The sequence below is a fragment of the Agelaius phoeniceus genome, chromosome 15 (genome assembly GCF_051311805.1).
Source record: "Agelaius phoeniceus isolate bAgePho1 chromosome 15, bAgePho1.hap1, whole genome shotgun sequence".
Taxonomy (NCBI): domain Eukaryota; kingdom Metazoa; phylum Chordata; class Aves; order Passeriformes; family Icteridae; genus Agelaius; species Agelaius phoeniceus.
The window spans coordinates 3,646,012-3,665,213 of record NC_135279.1 but is presented as its reverse complement, the minus strand read 5'-3'; the positions used below and the strand labels follow the sequence as shown (position 1 = coordinate 3,665,213).

General features: G+C 62.6%; 2 protein-coding genes across 5 annotated transcripts; one reads left to right on the top strand and one right to left on the bottom strand.

Annotated features, from left to right (window-relative positions):
- Positions 1 to 1,719: 1,719 nt before the first annotated feature.
- On the top strand, positions 1,720 to 11,524 carry CDHR2 (cadherin related family member 2). 2 transcript variants are annotated; one of them, XM_077186346.1, is made up of 32 exons: positions 1,720 to 1,811; positions 2,251 to 2,309; positions 2,641 to 2,706; positions 2,787 to 2,926; positions 3,153 to 3,206; positions 3,400 to 3,489; positions 4,055 to 4,144; positions 4,450 to 4,572; positions 4,655 to 4,798; positions 4,941 to 5,016; positions 5,213 to 5,319; positions 5,399 to 5,629; positions 5,721 to 5,876; positions 6,101 to 6,268; positions 6,537 to 6,598; positions 6,679 to 6,919; positions 7,020 to 7,256; positions 7,535 to 7,604; positions 7,692 to 8,306; positions 8,539 to 8,610; positions 8,883 to 8,932; positions 9,043 to 9,194; positions 9,383 to 9,485; positions 9,565 to 9,653; positions 9,851 to 9,925; positions 10,041 to 10,118; positions 10,198 to 10,258; positions 10,366 to 10,490; positions 10,646 to 10,759; positions 10,870 to 10,947; positions 11,051 to 11,111; positions 11,319 to 11,524. In XM_077186346.1, the coding sequence occupies exons 1-32, from the start codon at positions 1,720 to 1,722 to the stop codon at positions 11,436 to 11,438; spliced, it is 3,999 nt and encodes a 1,332-aa protein (XP_077042461.1). In that variant the 3' UTR covers positions 11,439 to 11,524. The 2 variants fall into 2 exon arrangements, with proteins under 2 accessions (XP_077042461.1, XP_077042460.1); XM_077186345.1 differs by having other exon boundaries at positions 7,535 to 8,306.
- A 269-nt stretch (positions 11,525 to 11,793) lies between these two features.
- GPRIN1 (G protein regulated inducer of neurite outgrowth 1) lies at positions 11,794 to 16,974 on the bottom strand. 3 transcript variants are annotated; one of them, XM_077186348.1, is made up of 3 exons: positions 16,732 to 16,970; positions 15,204 to 15,297; positions 11,794 to 15,001 (listed from the first exon to the last, which is right to left on the bottom strand). In XM_077186348.1, exon 3 carries the CDS (start codon positions 14,959 to 14,961, stop codon positions 13,570 to 13,572), a length of 1,392 nt encoding a protein of 463 aa, XP_077042463.1. In that variant the 5' UTR covers positions 14,962 to 15,001; positions 15,204 to 15,297; positions 16,732 to 16,970; the 3' UTR covers positions 11,794 to 13,569. The 3 variants fall into 3 exon arrangements, with proteins under 3 accessions (XP_077042463.1, XP_077042464.1, XP_077042462.1); XM_077186349.1 differs by lacking the exon at positions 16,732 to 16,970 and adding an exon at positions 16,243 to 16,458; XM_077186347.1 differs by lacking the exon at positions 15,204 to 15,297 and having other exon boundaries at positions 16,732 to 16,974.
- Positions 16,975 to 19,202: the final 2,228 nt, after the last annotated feature.

Below are 19,202 nucleotides of genomic sequence, written 5' to 3'. Positions count from 1 at the left end.
CCGCCCTTCCCGTCCCGCTGCCCCGGGGCCGCCCTCCCCCTTCCCCCAGCCCCGGGCCCTGCCCGCCGCCTCCCCCTGGTGCCCCGGCCCTGCCCCGCACAGCCCGGGCCTGCGGCCGCCGCCGCGCCCCGTACCTTCGGGAGGCGCGCCCCCGGCGCTCGGTGCCGTGCCCCGGCGCTGCCCGCCCCTCAGCCCGCTCGCATGGCGCGGCGGCCGGGCCCGCCGGGCTCCGTGTCCGTCCCGGTGCCGGTGCCAGTCCCGGTGCCGCTCCCGCTCCGGCCTCAGCCCCGCCTCATGGCGCCCCCGCGCCCGCCGCGCCGATGGAACCGGCCGCGCCGCGCTGCTCCCCCCTCTTCGCTCAGCGCCGCCTCCCCCCCCGCGCCGCGCCGATGGGCGCGCCCGCCGCCTCCTGCCGTAATAAACCCAAGAGCAGCGCACAGAAACTGCACCGGGGGGGGATCGCGGCCGTAATGCTCCGAGCGGCAGCGCATCCACGGCACCGCCACCGAGCCGGGACCGTCACAGGAATTACACAATCACAGAATCAGTTAGGTTGGAAAAGAGCTCTGAGATCATGCAGCCCAACCTATGACCCAGCTATGACCACTATGCCAACTAGACCGTGGCACTAAGTGCCACATCCAGTCTTGCCTTAAACATCTCCAGGGACGGTGACTCCACCACCTCCCTGGGCAGCCCATTCCCGTTCCTCGCAAACCTTTCCATGAAGAAATTCTTCCTGATGTCCAACCTAAACCTTCACTGGTTGCCAGGGGAAAGAGGTCGACTCCCACCTGGCTACAACCGCTTTTCAGGTAATTGTGGATGTCTCAGGGCAGCCCTGGGAGGTGTGGAAGTGCCCCAGGACAGCAAGGGACAGTTTGCAGAACAGTGTCCAGCACCAGACCCAGGAGTCTCGGGGGAGGCAGCCCGGGACAGCCCTGGGAGACTCTGGGGGTAACTGCAGGCAGCTCACAGGGTGTCTGTGAGGATGTCCTGGAGCAGCCTTTGCAGAAGCTCAGGAGAGCTTTGCTAAGGGGTGCTCACAGTCTGTCCCCTGCAGCCCCTTCTCTGGGGGTTCTCTGACCCAGGTGTAGGGTGAGATGGGAACCACAGAGCAGGCTGAGTGTCTGGAGACACTCCAGAGTTTCTCCAGTATCCAGGCCCTGAGGGTTCCCCAGGGAATAGGGCCAGGGATGCGGGGGTCCAACAGGCTGGCCATGCCCCCCCACCGCCACCTCCCAGCCCTTTTCTGCCTGAGCAGAGCTGGACAATCCATCCTTGTCCCTAGCGGGTCTGAAGTAGGTCAGGGAGGCTGGGCCAAGCTCCTGGGGAGGGGAGTGGGTGGCAGGGGGTGCAGAGGGCCCCAGGCACCCGCCCCAGTGGCCACACCACAAGGCTGGTGCCCACCCCCTGTCCTGGTAGGACCCCAGTGTCCCCAGCCCAGGGGATGCAGGACATTTCCCTAACCCCCCTTTGGTCTCCTGGGGTGGTTTGGGATCCCTCTGCATCCCTGCAGGCTCCACACCCCTTCTGGGAGCTGGGGTCCCATGGATGCAGGTTGGGGGGTGCCTGAATCCTGAGGGACAGCACCCAGCATGAGAGCTGGGGGCTTGGTTTTGGGGACTGAGCCTGGAGCTGAACTGGGTGGGAGCTGTGGGATGAGAACAAGGAATACAGAAGAGGGGGGAGGGATTTCTCACCCCTTAATTGCAGTTAATGATTGATGAACATGCTTACTGCAGGAGGCAAAGGTCTGGCGGTGTCAAGATGAGAGAGCAGAGGCAGCATCCCCAGGGACACAGCCACAGGTAAGGGATGTCATCCCCTAACCCGGCCCCCACGGGGACCCTGCTGCTTGGGGGGAGTGGGGGTGTCTGTGGAGCTGCCCACAGGCCCTGGCACAAGCAGGGGACACCTTGGTCATGCCATGGGTTACTCTCGGACTCCAAGCACTGCTTGGAGAGGCCCTGTTGGGCACAGGCAGTGGAGCCTCCAGCCATGCCCAGGGCAGGCTCCTGGGGTTCCCCAGGCACACCCACAGTCCCCTCTGCCTGGAGGTCACCCCTGTTCTCCCATGCCCAGCAGTGCAGGGTGCAGCCTGGTGTTTGCTCACCAGCCCAGCTCAGCAGAGGGGTCTGTCCCCACCAGCACCTCTCACCTCTCCTGCCCTGGGGGCTGCTCCCCAGGAGGGGTTTGGGGGGCAGGCCCCAGTCCCTCAGGTGCTTATTCCCTGGTGTGTGCCCACAGGCATCCTGGCAGGATGGCATGGTGCTCTTGGGTGCTGCTCCCCTTCCTCCTGGCAACAGGTAAGGACTCTCTTGGCATCTGCCATGGGTGGGTGGGAGGTGTTGGAGCTGCTTTCAACCCCCAATGCTCTTTCTCCACTCCCTGGGGGAAGATACAACCCCAAACCAGCTGCCTGCCCCACTGGAGACCCAGGGCAGGGCAGGGCTGGACAGCAGGGAAAGCGTGGGGGCTGCAGGTGTGGGATGGGCACAAGGGCACGAGGGCTGGGGGTTCCCCTGCCTGCCATGGAGACCCAAACCACGGCTGGGAGCTTGGGCTGGAGCTGAGGAGGTGCTGCCAGATGTGGGTATGCCCAGCACAGCCATGGTGCTCAGCTGCTCTTGCCTGCAGTTTCAGGAAACACCGTCCCCATCATCAATTCCACCCTCTTCTACGTGCCTGAGGACCTGGAGCTGGGTGAGTAGGGGGGGGTCTTGAGAAGGGCCTGGGGTGTCAGGGGAGTGACTGGGGGGTTCTGATGCTGCCTGTGCCCCCAGGCCAGTTTGCTTTCCAGCTGGAGGCCTATGACCTGGACAACGACCCTCTCAACTACCAAATTGAAGGGAAAGACGCCTTCTACTTCTTTGTGGACTCCAAATCAGGCAGAGTGACACTGAGGAACTCCCTGGACCGTGAGGTGAGGGCAGAGGATGGGGTCAGATGTCCCTGCCTGAGTGGGAATCTGGGGGTATGGATGGAGGGCAGGGCCTGTGGGTCACTCCCTGGCCCCAGAACCCAGCTCCTGGAGGGAAAGTTGTCCTCACAGAAGCTGGGGCTCAGCCTTACACAGAGATTGGGGCTCAGCCATCCGAGGATTGAGCTTCACCCTGGCCCTGACCAAGTCCTGCCTTGTGTCCCCTCAGGTCCAGGCCAAGCTCACCATCACTGTCAGAGTGTCAGATGGTGTAAACTCTGAGGTGAGTGCTGGGGCAAGGGCTGGGGGACTGCAGGGGGAAGGGAGCCCCCTGGACAAGGCTCAGTGGGAAGGCAATTGGAAGCGGGTGGGTGATGCTGGCTGGCTAGCCAGGGTGAGCACAGCATGGCAGAATTGCACCCAGCTCTGCTGGCCACCATCTCCCACACCCTTGTGCCCTCTCTGACACCTGGTAGGTTTCCAAAAAAGTCACCATCATCGTGGAGGACCGCAATGACAACGTCCCCGTGTTCCAGCACCTGCCATATGAGGCCAGCATCCCCGAGGTACCTTTCTGGGCCCTCCCAGCCCCCTCGGGCAGCAGGGCAGGGGTGCTGGGTGGCTCCTGTGGCATGGGTGTGCCAGCAGTGGCACAACAACGGGCTGGGAACAGCGTGAGCCCACACCTGGGTGTGTGGTGACAGTGTGTCTGGGCGTGGGGTTGCCCGTGGTGCAGCCAGCACCTGGGAGCACTCTGTCACCAGGGCAATTCCCAGTGCCAGCCTCTGTGTCACCCTGAGACGACTGGGACTCTGCCCTTGCAATGAATTCAGGGTGTGCCCAAGCTAGCTGTCAGCCCAGGACACCGTGACACCGGATCAAGGGGTAGATGGGGTGTGGGGCTGGGTCCAACCCCACCCAGCAGCTCCAGGGCTGGGGCGGCTGTGCCCTCCCAGGGAGGGCAGTGAGGGGGTCCAGCCCCTGCCCAGCCTGAGCGAGGGCAGCAGCTCATCCCTGTGTGTCCCATGGCACTGGGCAGTACCTGCAGCCCTGAACATGCCAGGGCAGGGCTGGCAGGGCCCAGGCACAGCATCACCCCCTGTCTGTCACCACCACCCCCTGTGTGCCCAGAACACGACTGTGCACAGCATCATCTACACCGTGTTTGCCAACGACAGCGACACTGGCAACGCCTCCAAAGTCAGCTACAGAATCCAGGAGGTGAGCACAGAGCGCTGTGGAGGGGGTCACACCACAGCCAAACCCACCCCTGGGCCACCCCTGTGCTGCTGAGCTGCTGGGGACATGGCCAGGGCAGACTCATAACCCTGGGGGTGCAGGGAGGTTTTGGGCAGTGGGTAGAAGGTGATTTCAGTTTCAGGCTGGGGATGAGCCAGGAGGTTGGGTGTAAATGTTGGGGGTCCCCATGGGCCAAGCCTGGCAGAAGGATGAGGATAGAGCCCCCATCTCTGCTGCACCACCTCTGCTCCCTGCCTTGGTGACACAGGCTGATGTCCCCTGCTCAGGTGATCCCAGACAACATGAACAATCTCCAGCTCTTCTACATCCTGAACAATGGGAGTCTGGTGCTCAATGGTTCCCTGGACTATGCCAAGAACACTTTCTACCAGATCAAGATCCTCGCCCAGGTGGGGACCATCCAGGCTGGGGGTGCAGGACTGCCAGGTAAGGGGGCTGTGTGACTGACAGGTGCTCTGCTCTGCTCCTCAGGATGGTGGAGGATGGCTGCACAACGCTTGGATCATCCAGAATAGCTCTACTTACCTGTCCCTGACCATTACAGACGTGCCCAACCTGGACCCACGGTTCCTCAATGAGCCCTACTCAGGCTCTGTGCCTGAGAACTGTGACCTGGTCAGGAGCCTGCCTGCCCCAGTGTCATGTCCCTGCCCCTGGCCCTCCTTGAGGGCTCTTATGCCCTGAAGTGTCTGGGCCACCAGGCCTATGGGCAGCTGAAGATGTCATAAGTCATTCCCTGATGGCCATGTCCCCACAGGGCACCATTGTGCTGACTGTCACTGCCATGGACCAAGACACAGGGGTGAATGATAACATCTTCTACATCATCACCAGTGAGTGATGGGGCAGAATGGGTCAGGCAGGGGATGACACAGTGGGATGAGCAGGAGGGGTGGTCAGGCAGCAAGGGGTACCCTGGAAATTGGTTCTGGGCATCCAGGCTCTGCCAGCCTGACCTGCTGGCAGAGGGAGGGCCAGGCCTGCCTTTCCCAGTGGCTACCACTGGTTCCTGCTGTCCCCTTGTCCCAGATGCCAGCGCTCCTTTTGCTATCAACAATACAACGGGCGCCATCACTGTGAGCGAGCCCCTGGATCGTGAGCAGCTGCCAAGTGATGAAGTGCTGCTGGAAGTCACGGTGAGTAGGACACAGCAAGGGGAACCCCATCCTCTTCCTCTCCCTGGGCCCCTCCAACCTGCTCTCTCCTCCTCCCCAGGCACGTGAGGAGCACCCAGATATCTATGGCAAGGAGGCCCAGGCCAGCACCTGGGTGACAATCTTGGTGACTGATGTCAATGACAACAAGCCCCAGTTCTACAGCTGCTCCCTGTCCAGCTGCAACTTCTCTGCCAGTGCTCAGAACAACTTCACAGGCAGCATCATAGAGCATTCCTCCACCAGACTGCCTGTGTCCAACCTCAACATTGTTGCCTACGACCCAGATAAGGTAGGAAGGAGCCTGTCCATGGTGCTGGGCTGTGGTGCTGGTGTCTGTCCTTGCTACACCACTCACCCTGGCTCTTGTCCCTCCCTGACAGGGCATCAACAGCAGTTTTGAGCTGAGCCTGCAGGGTCCAAATGCCAACGCCTTCACTGTGTTCCCCACAACGATTGTGGGCGCAGGGGAAGTCCAGATCCTGGTGCAAAACTCCTCCTTAGTGGACTACGAGATAAGCCATGTCATGGTGGTGCAGGTGGGACTTGTAGGGCTGGCCTGCTCTGTGGAGGCAGTTCCTGCTCCCTGCCTGCATTGGGGCACAGTGGGGACATGGCCTTTCTCTTGCAGAGCTCAGGAGTAAAGCAGAGCAGGGCTCTGCCCTGGCAGTTTGTTTGGTGCAGGGGAGCTGGGCTGGAGTGTGACAGGTCTCTCTAATGTTTGGGGACTGGTGTGAGACACAATCCCTTTTCAATTCTGCAGATCATTGCTAATGACACAGGGAACCCTACAGACTGCTGCTCCACAGCCACCGTGACCATTGACCTCATCGACAGCAATGACCACATCCCTGAGTTCCCCCAGAGCACCTACAGCCTGTCTGTGATGGAGAACAGCCCCGATGGCACCGTCATCTCCCCAAACATCACGGTCAGGCACTGAGCAGGGAGTGGGCACACCTAATATCCCCAAGCAGGGCACTGGGCACACCTAGCACTTCTAGTACAGCTTGTGCTGAGGGCACTGATCTCTCCATACACACAGGAAGGACTCAAGACCAGTGGGTACTCAAGGGTGGAACCCCTTGCCCATGAGTGCCACATTTTTGGGGCGCTCACTGCCAACAGCCACTGCCTCAGACTCATGACTGCTTTGAGGGCAGAAACAGACCGACCAGATGGTTCCTTCTGTCTTTCAGGCCTATGATCCAGACAGCGGTGTCCTGGGCCAGATCACCTACCAGCTGCTCCCAGAGAACATGTATGTAAGGGCAGAGCCAGCCACACCCAGGGCATCACCCTGGAGGGTGGGCTCCACTGAAGGCTCTGTGTGTGTCACAGCCGTAACGTCTTCACGGTGAACGCCACAACCGGCGCCCTGCTGGTGCACAACGGGAGCTTGCTGGACAGGGAGACTCGCTCCATCTACTACGCCAACCTCCAGGCCAGGGACGGGGGCGGCCTGGTGGGCACCACGGTGCTGGAGATCACCGTGCTGGATGCCAATGACATGGCACCCATCGTCATCGGCTCCTACTTCATCTCCGTGGAAGAGGGGCAGAATGTTAGCACACAGATCCAGGTATGTGCCAGCAGAGGTGAGGGGGTGGACAGGGCTCTCAGAGGGGAGGGACTGTCCCCGAGGTGCCCCACAGCCCTGTTCCAAACGCTGACCTTTTCAGGCCATCGACAATGACATGCCTGACAGCCCCAACAGCAAACTGGGCTTCATGATCTTGCCAGGACCGTTCAGCAACAACTTTACCATCAATAGAGACACAGGTGAGATGCACAGCACAGAGCCACTGGACTGTGAAGCCTTGGAAGATGAGCATGGACAGATGGTGGTGACAGTGATGGTGTATGACCACGGCGAGCCACCGCTGAACACCACAGTGAACGTCACCATCACCGTGGGGGTGAGCCCTGGGCACAAGCAGGGACATGCTGGGGCAGGCTGGGGCTTGGAACTGGGATGGATGGGCAGGGCGGGGCTGTGGAATCCGTGGCTGTGGCAGAGGTGCCGTGTCTCCAGGCTTTCTGTGGGGACAGAGTGAATAGTTGATGCAGGGAGGCGGGAGAGGGCTTGTGTAGCTCCTGCCTGTGGGCAGGCAGGTGCCCACACTCCTGTCCCCAGCTGGCTGTGGGGAATCCTGTTTTCTGGAAGGGCTACAGCCATGGGCTTTGTCTTCTGCAGGACCTGAATGACAACATTCCCGTGTTCCTCAACCAGTCCTATGAGTTCTCAGTCTTTGAAGACTCTCCAGGTAGAAGTTGCATGGCCAGGTTTGCGGGACCAGCCGTGGCCCCGAGTCAGTGCCCACTGCCCACTCAGCGTCTGTCTCCACCTGCAGGGTCCTTTGTGGGTGAGGTGAAGGCCACAGATGCCGACCGCACAGAGATCAATTCCCGCATTTCATTCCGGCTTGAAAGAGACATTGGCTCCAGCAACTTCTTGATCCGCTCAACCCGCCTGGGGCCAGGGAACTACAGTGGGCAGCTGTCTGTAGACCCTGAGATACACCTGGACTATGACACACTGCAGCAGAAGTTCTTCATCCTGACCGTGCTGGCAGAGAACACGGCTGCAGACAACACCGGGGACAAGGCCAACGTCTCAGTGACAGTCCACATCCTCGATGTCAATGACGTGTCCCCCACCATCCTGCCAAGCTCGCTGCAGGACGTGTCAGTGGCTGAGAACGGGACACAGCAGGGCCTGATCCACACGCTGAAAGCCTTTGACCCTGACACCAACCACTCGCTGCTCTTCGAGGAGCTGGCGGTCGCCTGCTTCAAGGGGGACAGCAGTGCTGGGGACGTGTGCTGGGACTGGTTCCTGCTGGCACCCAATGGCTCAGTGCTGGTGAACAGCTCGGACATCGACTACGAGGTGTGTGACAGGGTCCTGCTCACACTGAGGGTGGAGGATCTGTACACTGAGAAAGGAAACCGCTACAGCCAGAACGGTACGGCCCCAGTGCCCCCTCCTTCCCTACCAGGGGCATGGCAGGTGCTGGGACTGCCTCTCCCACCTCCCACAAGCACCTGTGAGCTGGGTGGTTTGGCTACAGAGGGAGGGTGTCCCCAGTTCTCTTGACCTGAGCTTTTTGGGAGGACAGAGCTCCCACGGGAAGCAGAGGATGGTGCTGCAGGGCTGCTCTGTTGGTGATGAGAGCTCTGCTTTTGGGATATTTGCAGAAACCCTGAGGATCATCATTACTGACGTGAATGACAACGTGCCAGTCTTCGAGGCCATCTCAGAGACTTTTGGTGAGCAGCTGGGGTTGGCACATCACGTGGGCTCCTCGCTGCACCCACACATGCCCTGCCACATTCACCAGCAGCGAGGATCTTCCCCAGGCCTGGGGCAGGGCTGAGAAGTGCAGGGGCCAGGCTGGGGTTACTCAGTGCTTTCCATGGAGGCTGTGGGGGCAAGGGCAGCAGGGGGTGCTGGAACCCTGGGGCTGTGTGGGCGTGGGGTCTGCAGCAAGTCTGGCTGCTCACCAGCATGACTGCACCATCCATCTGTCTGTTCCTGGCAGTGGTTGTCCCCGAAATCTCTCCTGTGGAACTGCAAGTGGCTACTGTGAAGGTGAGGAGCTGCCTACCTGGATCTGTCGGTCCATGGAGCTTTGCTCACTTGTCCCATGGGCAGGCAGGGGCCATTCCCACCCATGCTCCTGCCGTGCTCTATCCCTGCAGGCCACAGATGCTGACACAGGGCTGGGGGGAACCATCACCTTCTCCATCGTCAGTGTGGTGTTTGTGGAGGACAACGGGGGCAGTCGGCCTTTCGAGAACCTCTTTGGAGTGTCCACAATACCTGACAAGGGCGCCTACGTCGGGAGTATCCGGTGAGGCCATGAGGCTGGGCTGGGCTGGGAGGGGGGATGCAGCTCAGCTCCTGCCTGCTGCAGGGCCAGTGTGGGCTGCAAAGGGGACAAAGCCTTCCTAGAGTCCTGCCTAGGCATGGAGGTAGGATGGAGCTTGAGGTATGGCAGGGCACAGTGCAGTGGGATCACTGGTGTCCCTGTTCTCACAGAGTGGCCAGCAACCTTGATGAATCTCTGAAGGGGCAGTACAAGGTGACGGTGGAGGCTAAGGATGGTGAGGAACCGGTGCACAGAGCCCAGACCGTGCTGAGTGTGAGTGTCACCCCCAAGCCCTGTCCCAGGACACCACCCATGCAGGCCAGCTCTGCTCACCCCTGGTCCCCACACACAGATCTTCACGGTGGATCAGAGCTACCGCGTTCGGCTCCAGTTCTTGACAACGGTGGAAGAAGTCCAGAGTAACTCCGAAAATATTAAATTGTAAGGGGTGCTGGGCTGGGCTGGGGGTGCATGGATGGACCCACCAATGTGTCTCTCAGCCTCATGGACTGTGAGCAGGGTGGGCCAGGCAGGTCCCCACCAGAGGAGGGGGATTCAGGGGGTCAGTCTGCTTCCTGTGCCCATGAGCAGAACAGCAGGATGTCCAGCCCAGCTTCCCCCCCCTCTCTTGTTCCTAGGGCCCTGACCACAGTGACCAAGGCAGCAGTCTATGTGGTGGCCATCCGAGGCATGGAGGACACCCGTGACACCCAGTGAGTGGTGGTGGGGAAGGGGACATTGGTGGTGGCATCAGGGGTGTCACCCTGGGGCAGGGCACCATGCCCTGCACCCCAGCACCTCACTGACCCCATCTCTGTGATTCTGCAGCGTGGATGCCAAGTCAGTGATGGAGGCTTACTTCGTGTACAGCAATGGCACTGCCCTGGATGTCAATGACCTGATCACGTGAGTGCTGGGGTTGTGCACGGGCACGGCCTCGTGCTGGCACCAGCCCAGCTGTTTACACCTCTGCTTTCCTTGGCAGACTCATCCAATCAGACCCGGTGGGCTTGGCTGAGCTGGTGAAACTGGGCCTGGCTGTCATTGTGAGTGGGGCCAGGCAAAGGGCAGGGGGAGAGGGCAGCAACCCCTCTGGGGCTGGCTGGGGGGTTCCCCTGGCTGGAACTGTGCCCTCACCCCTGCTCTGTGCCAGGGCCCCGGGGAGGTGGCAAAGCCCACCAGGGAGGTGGAGCTGATTGGCATTATCGCAGGATTGGCAGCATTCCTGTTCATCTTCATACTCATCATGACCCTGGTTTTGGTGCTCACCACCAGGAGGTACTTCACTGCCTGCACCCCCTCCTACCACCCCCCCACCACCCTCATCCTCACCAGCATCCCCAGACCCATCCCCATCCTCCAACCTGCCCACCCCATCCCACAGCCCAGCTCCTCCCTGCCCCTCTCACCCACCCCATTCCTGGGCTCTGCAGCTACAAGAGGAAGCTGAATGCCATGAAGGCTCTGAAGGTGGCCACAACATTCAACCCTGCAACAGCACAGCAAGGAGCTGGCATCCCTGGGACCAACCAGTACAACGCTGAGGGGTGAGTGGGGGGCTCCCTGCAGCAGGTGGGGAGAGACCAGGCTTGTCCCCACATCCAGGGGCTGCAGTGCCCCAAGGGGCAGCACTTACCTGCCACCCATCCCTGACCAGGGCCAACCCCATGCTGAACCGCCCGCTGGATCCCTCCCACGACCTGGGCTTCCATGAGGACTCCATCTCTGTGACCAGGTGAGCTCTGTGGGCAGGTCCCAAAGGCCACAGGCTGTCGCCTCATACCTCACTTCTCCAGTGCCTGGGTCCTTTTTTACCTCCCACCCTGCATTCTCCACAGCATGAATTCCCTGGATGAAAATACAGTAAATGCACCAGCAGATGACAACTTTGAGGTCGAGGTAAGTGTGCAAAGAGCTGCCAGTGCTTGGCAGCTGGGAGTCCTGGCAGAGCACCCTGCACCACCTTCTCTCTGCTGTGGTCCCCAAGGCCTCATGGACCCTTTGTGTCCTTTACTCTGCACCCCTCAACAGAGGGGAAAGGAAGGACGGGTGTCCCTGCCCTACATCTCTGTCCCCATCCCTTCTGACCACACTCTCCTCCTGCAGCAGGTCAAAATGCAGCCAACAGACCCCACTGACAAGGAGGTGCTGGTGGCTGCCCTGAACATGAAGGAGCCCACCAGAACAGCATACCTCAACACCACCTTCACCACCACGGACTTGTGAGCGGGCTCACAGGGCACAGCAGGGCCAGAGCAGGACTCAGGCAGCTGCTTCAGTGTTGATATGTTCAGTGTCTGGCAATAAAACTGTTCCACGGGAGGTCAGTGTCCTGTGGTCATCAGCCCATCTGCCTGGGGGGCTCAGTCAGCTTGGAGTCGTCTCTCCCAGCATGAAGTGCTGGTTTTGGGCCAGCTGGTGCCAGAGGGGAGGTGCCACTGTGGGGCTCAGCCAGGCTCCTTGTCCCCAGGACCCTCTCTGCCCCGGGGGAGGGAGGTGCAGGCAGCCCCCAAGAGGTTTGTGCAAGGTTTTATTACCCAACATCCACACTGACAGACTGATCCTCCCGCCCCTTCCTCCCCCCGCCCCACCCCCAAAAGAAATGAAGAGGAAAAAAAGAAGAAAATCGGTGATGAAGCTGCAGCGCTGGTGTGCCACAGCTTGGCAGTGCAGGGCTGGAGGTGAGCACAGCCTGGGGCAGGGTGGCAAGGGGATGCCCCAGGGCTCCTGGTCTCCCTGGCACGGCCGTGGCACTGGTCCCACAGCCCAAGGCACTGAGCAGAGCCAGGTCCCAGCGAGTGCCACGGCACTGGGTGGGCACTTGCCACGGCCCTGGCTGCCAGCTGGCACTTCAGCAAGCCCTTTGCAGCCCCACAGGGACAAAACAAGCCCAGGATGTACAGTGTGGGTTTAGGTGGGCAAGAATTTACCTTAACGAGGGAAAACGGCTGCAGTGGTGACTCTGGCACCTTGAGCCCTCCTGCACTTCTGCCCAGAGGGGTGGTGCAGCTCTCCAAGCACCCCTTGTCTGCAGCCTCCTGCCCATCAGACGCTGGACATGGCCCTGGGCCCCCCTTGCTGTGGCACTGTGGGGCTGGTCCTTTCTATGGGGCCAGGCTGGGGGAGCCAAGATCCACATCTTGGCAGGACACTGAGGTGCTGCCAGCCACAGGGATGTTGGCCCAACCACGGGGATATTCACCCCCCTGCAGACTGACCCTTCACTCCCAATGCTCTTCAGCCTATCAGAGCACAGGCAACATAGGAAGAGTGTTTGAAAAGATGGTCTCAGCCCCACAGGCCACCACAGGGGGAGGTGGCTCCAGGCAGGACGTTCATGGCTGAAAGTGTCTCTTAAAAAGCTCCAAAAATGCAAACACGGTTCAATAAAAGCTCCCCTCCCCCCCGCCCTGTAAAACCCCAGCTGTAAAAAGTGGCAGCGTTCTGCAGTCATCGTGTCCCCAGCTGCCGTCGGAGAGGAGAAGCCAACGGGCCCAGTGGGACATGTCCCTGTGTCCCCAGCACATGGGGCCTTTCCAGCACCACTGGGGCAGCTGGACAGGCCTGGAAGCAGGGCAGGCTTCATGTCCACCACCAGCCGTGGTAAGGATGTGCTGCTCCCAGGCAGGTGGAGCTGGGGGCCATGGGGACAGACTCCCCAAGCACCTCCAGCCACGGTGACAGGCACGAGCAGCTCTCCATCACACACGTGCTTGGCCTCTGTCTCTCTCAGATTTGAGATCTGTCCTGGTGCCCTGTGTGGCCACATCCTCCCAGCTCCAGGGCACCCACAACATGGCAGTGGGGCAGAGAGAACAGGGAAGTTGGGGGATTGGTGCTTGCCATGGGTGGCTGTGGGGACCCACACATGCACAGCCACGGGCTGGTTGGAGTGTGGCCAAGCCCTGGACAGGCAAAGCAATGGCAGGGCGATGCACCAGTGTCTCTCCAGCATGGGAAGAGATGCTCCTGCTTGGGGTGCCAGAGTTCAGGGCAGCCAGCAGCAAGCACCCTGAGCCATCTTCAGACCTGTGCCATGGGCAGGAGATGCACAGGAGCAGCTGCCTCCATCTGGAAGGAGCCACGTGCTTCCTCGTGCTGAAAAAAGCCACCAAGCACAAAGACAGGGCACCAGTCTCATGTCCCAGGGCACCTCCATGGGGCTACACTCACGGGGGAACCCCAGGCTGACAGGGAGGACCCTAGCAAAGGAGATACCTTGTCCCAGTGTGCAGTGCTCCATCACCACCACAGCCCTGCACACTGGCACCGGGTGTCTCGGGACGCCAGGGCAGGGACCCATCCCCACTTTGGAGAAGCCCCGAGGCACCCCCACCCTGCCAGCACAGGCAGCAGCTCACTCCATGGCAGGGCCGGCACGGGAGCAGCACCGGGGCCGCCGGACGTTCTGCAGCAGAGCCCGAAAGACGCTGGGCTGCCTCTTGGGCTCGCCCTTGCGGGGCCCGCCCTTGACGGAGCCGGTACGGGTGGCTTGCGGGGTCACCACCCCCTGCCGCCCGTGCTCCTCAATCTGCTTCTCCAGGTGCTTCTGGATGGCCATGCCCAGGACCTCCACCTCCATGGAGGCCCCATACACCTCCCACGTCATCCCCTTCTCATCCCAGCTCACCTCCCGGATGGGCTCCGGAGGCTCCTCCTCCACCACCTCCGGCACCGTCCCCTTCACCTGCACCTCAGGGTACGAGGTCTGCGGGGACTTGGCCACCGGTGTCATCGGCCCCGTGGCCACTGAGCGGGTCTCCACAGGCATGGACACCTGCATCTCCGCGTCCTTCATGGAGGGCTCGAGGCGTGGAGCTGCAGAGGCTGCCTCTCTCTTGGGGAAGGTGAAGGCAGCAGCCCCACACGGGGGGCTCATGGGGCTTAAGGCCACCGACACCAAGGACACACGGTTGTCCACTTGCGTCCCCATGTCTTGTGTCCCAGTGTCCTGGGGCGGGGTCACTTCAAAGGAGTAGGATTCACAGAGCTGCTTGGCTGTTTGGGGCTGCTGGCTGCTCCCAGCACCCACATCCTGGACTGAGCTCCCCTCAGCTTTGCCCTGGCCCAGAGCAGTGGAGCTTGGTCCTGCCTCACTTCGACCCCCAGTCCCCGCAGTGCTGGTGCTGGGGGGGTCTGCTGTGCATCCCTGGGGGTGCTTGGGAGCCTCACTGCCCTTTGTCTGGGGAGCAGCACCCAGGGATGTCCCTTTGCTGTCCTGGGGCTGCTCCTGGCTTGGAAGCTCAGCTGTCCCGGTGCTTGCAGTGGGCTCCATGAATGCCACACGTTTGGAAAGAGCTGCCGTGCTCCCCATGTCCTTGCTGGTTGCCTGCAGGCAGGGATCAGAAACAGGGGAAGTGGGGGCTGCTGCATCCTCCTTCTGGGTGTTGGGGACCCCCATCCCTGTGGCACCACAGGCAGAGGCAGCACCACTTGATCTTCCGCAGCTCCCTGTTGCTACTGCCACACTCTGCTCTGTGCTGCTGTCCTGGAGAAGTGTGCCAGGAGCTGGTCCTGCTGATGATGGCACCTTCTTCTCTGCCACTGAGTTGGCCTGGGTGCCCTGAGACTCTGCCTCAGGCACACAGCAGGTCCTCATGGCACGGGCTCCCGCAGCACAGCCGGAGCCGGGCAGGCACTCGCCCGCCACGGGGCAGCCAGGGGAGCTGGCACTGGGCTCGCAGGCGTCCTCAGCCCCAGCCTGGCAGCTCAGCACCTGCAGCCCCTCAGGCTCCTTAGCGCTGCCCATGCCCAGGGAAGGCTTCTCCCATGCTAGTCCCGCCACGGGTCTGCAAGAGAGAGGATGGGGCAGTGAGGAGCGAGCAGCACACAGGCCCCCATCACACCTCAGCTGCCCACTGCTTTTCTCCATGCCACCCCTGACAACAGGTTGGGTGGCCACCTGGAGCACTCGCTGTCCCTGGCACAGCCTGTGTGGTGGCACACGGTGCCCAGGCACACGGGAAGGGAGGAGCAGTGTCGGCTGCCTACCGTAAAAGTCAGCCTCCTCCCGGCGCAGCAGGACCGGGAGCAGGATCCAGGCGCTGCTGGGGCTGCTGGAGCGGGAGACGCGGTGCAGGCACCCCTGCAGAGAGAGTGTGAGCTGGAGAATGTTCCTGGGCACCAGGCTGAGGACCGGGGGGCTCGGCAGCCCCCTCCTGTTAGTGGGAAGCTGGGGGCAGTGAGGGGTGAGAGCAAGCTGGGCCTGGGGTCCAAGGAAGGCTGCAGAGAAGGGCAGGAGCCCAAGCCCTTCCCTCTCCACGTGAGGGGAACACGGTCCAGTGTCACCTGGCTGTCCCCAAACCCTTCCCAGCCCCATGGGACAGAAGCAGGGCAGGAAGCCCCAAACATTCCGGGAGCTCTGGCAATGCCAGGGAGTCCCTGCAGAGCTGGGAGCACACGCGTCCCGCAGGCGGGGGGCACTCCATGCTTCCGGACACGGCCACCCGTGGGTCCCGAAAAAGGCAGAACCGAGCGGACACAGCTGGAGCCGAGCGTGTTCCCCCCAAAGGGAGGCGAAAGGAGCGGGGACCAGGCGGTCACCGACGTCCCCCAGCAGGGCTGAGCCCGGAGGCGATGATCCCCGCCCCGTCTGTAGGTTCCCACGGAGCACCCCGATCCCCGGAGGGCCGCGCCGCCCGGCCCCCCGACCTGCCCCGACAGCATCCCGACCCCGCGGGATCAGTACCGTGCCCGGTACCGATGCTCCGCGAAGCAGCTGCGAGCCCCGGCACACGCGTGTGCACACGCACGGGCACGCACACGCCAGCACATGGCCACGGGCACACCCGCACGCACGGACACGCGTGTGCACGCCCCGGCCCCTCTTCCCCGGCCGAGCCCCGGACAAAGCCGGCACCGCGGCAGCCCCGGCCGGGAGAGGCCGACCCGCCCCCGCCGCCCGTCCCGGGGCTGCATAACACCCCCAAACACCCCCCCCCACCCCCCCCCACCCCGGGGTGCCCGTACGGGGCGGGCGACGGCAGCGCCCGGCCCGGTCCCGCCATGTGCGCCCCGGGGCCGCCGGTACCTGCGGCGGATCCTCCCGCCCGGTCCCGTCCTGTCCCGTCCCGTCCGGCCCCGTCCCGCTCGGCTCGGCTCGGCGCGGCGGCGGCAGCGGCGGCGAGCATGCGTAGGGCGGTGGCGGCGGGGGCGGTACCGTGCCCCGGGCCGCTCCCCACGGCTGCCGCCCGCCCCGGCACCCCCAGCAGCAGTGGGGAGGCGAGGGAGAGCCGGCTGCCGCCTGGGGAGGGGGGGTCCCGGCACACCGCAAGTCCCCCGGTGTCACCGCTGTCACCACAGCGGCCCGCCCCGGGAGCCCCCCGTGATCCCAGAGCCCCCCCGGTACCCAAAGCATCTCCGCGCCGTGTGCCCCAGGAACGAGCATCCCGGCACTCCCCGTGCACTCGGGCACAACAGGACACACAACCGGCACCGGCAGAGTCAGGGGATCCCAAACCTTAGCGTAGGGTCCCGTGGGTGGGGGTCACAGCACCACAGAGCCCAGTCCCCCTCCTACCTGGTGATGGAGGCGGCCGCTTCCCTCCCGGGCATTCCCGGGGCCGGGGCTGCGCCCCGGTCAGCCCGAGGGACCGGGACAGCGTGCCAGCGTGGCGGGATGGAGATGGGCTCCCGAGTACCCCTCGCCCGAGGGTGGGGGAGGACGGGGAGGGAAGAACGGCCCCGTCTAGCTCCCGGCAGCGCTTGCCTCTGCTCCTGGGCTCAGGCTTTGTCTAACTCCTTCCCACGCACTCCCGCTCGCGCTGCGGGGGGGAAGGCGGCCTGCTCGCCTCACCTGCATCCCTGCATCCCCCCCTAAAACCTCCAGCTGACCCCCAAACTGCCCCTCAGCATCCTATGGGACTAGTCTCCCCTCCCCGACCCAGAGATGTCAGCTCAGAGACAGGAGCTATAGATCTATAGGGCCCGGAGGGGTGGGTGCTAGGGTTAGGCAGGTTTCCCCATCTTAGAGATAACGTTGGCACCGGTCCCCCAGCCCTATAGATCTATAGGGTAAGGCTGGTTCCATGGGAGCTGGCACACCTGGTTGCTTGGAGACAAGGGAGGTTGGAAATGCTTCTTTCAGTAAACAGCCAGCCTGGAACAAAACCCCGAAGGCTAAAAATAGGGAGGCAGGATATGGAAATTAAATAAAAATCCTTGCCCCCCTCCCTCTCTGGGGCAGAGTGAGGCACTGCAATGTCACCAACGGGCACTCCAGGAGGTGGCTGGAGAGGCTGGAGGGGGGGGTTGTACCCCTGCACCCATTCATGTGTCCCCTCCTCGAGGTGTTGGTCCCCACACTTGGTCCTGCCTGCTGGTCCCAGTCCTGCAGCATTGACTGGACCCAGCTGCATGCCTGCAGCGGTGGGGGAACTAACTCACTGTGGGGCACCGGTGTGGGGTTACATCCCATGGTGCCCTGTGTGGAATCAGACCCAGACCCCGGCACATTCGTTTTTGGATCCAAGGGACACCATGGACTGGGGCAAGTCCTGGCAGAGATGGGGACAAACCCCCCCTGGCCTCTGGCTGGGACTTTGCAGCCGGCAGGAGGCTGTGGGGTCACATCCTGCTGCCATTTGCTTCCACTGCCCCTCTAAGCTCCGCCAGCCGCGTCTCTCCCCATCGGCATCTTGGCACCAGCGTGTCCCCGTCCCACCAGAGCTGGCTGGGGCTTGGGGGGCCGGAGGGGTGAGGAGAGGGGCCATGAGGAGCATCTTTCCCTCCCCGCAGGCAGCCTTCATCCCAGGCTGGCTGCCTTCTCCTCCTCCTCCTCTCCCCGCCCGGGCACCTCAGGGCTGGCAGCAGAACAATAGCGAGGAGGATGAGTAAGATGGTCCCCATTGCCTTGGCAACGCACTCCCGCGCTGCCGGCTCGGGAGGAGCCAGGCAGCTGCCTGAAAAGCGCCTTCTCCCTCGGCGGAGGGGGAGCTGGCGCAGGTAGCACCGCACCCCCTCCCCGGGCCCTGGCCCACCTCCCACGCCGCACGGGCAGCGCCACGTGAACGCGCACCGGGCTCCCCCGCAGCCGCCGGGCCCGCACACGCCGGAGCGGCAGCGCACGGCCCCGCGCTCGGCTCAGCCCGGCCCGGCTCCCCGGGCCCCGGCTCTCAGTGCCCGGCTGTGCCCGGGAGCGGTGGGACACAGCCGGCAGGCTCTGGGTGGGAATGTGACCCTGCCAGGGGAGGGGGTCCCGCGGCCTCTCGGCACCTCCACGCACGGCTGCCCACGGAATGGGCGGGCAGAGGTGACGGGTGAGGAGGTGGTGGGGCGTTCGCAGATGGCAGTGACAGGGGATGCCCAGGGGCACCGGGATCCCATCTCCAGCCGCAGCCATGTGTCCCGTGTTGTCCCCCAAGTCGTGTCACCAGCAGGAGGACCCTCAGTGTGCCCAGAGCTGTGAGTGCTTGGGGTGACAAGGATGTTACACAGGGACCCTGTTACCCAAAAGCACCGACCACCCTAAAAACAGCACTGTTTTCCCAGCTGCCTTGGTGTGGATATGCTGTGGGGGCATATCTGATCCCTGCCACCACCTCATGTCCCAGGGGTCCCAAAACAGCCCCTGCCACAGCCCCGTGGGATGGGAGAGTGCTGCATCCAGGACACTGCAGCCTGGAGCCTGAGAACATCATCCAGGATGTTCCTGGGTACAGACAGGGACCCAGCCCCTGGGCCAGCTGGGGGCAGAGGCAGGGATGGGGGAACAGAGAGGCCCAGCTCTGCCAGCTGCTCTGTGCCACTGAGAGGGACCCAAGCACAGCATCAATCAGCCAGAGCTGGGTGGTGACACTGGGGAACAACCCAGCCACACATTTCACCTCTCAGCACAGGACGAGGGAGAGCTCTGGAAAAGAACCAACAAGTGAATCATATAAGCAATGAATGGTTTAGGTGGGAAGGGATCTTAAAAATTATTGAGTTTCAACATCCCTGCCATGAACAGGGACACCTTCCAATAGATCAGGTTGCTCAGAGTCCCATCCA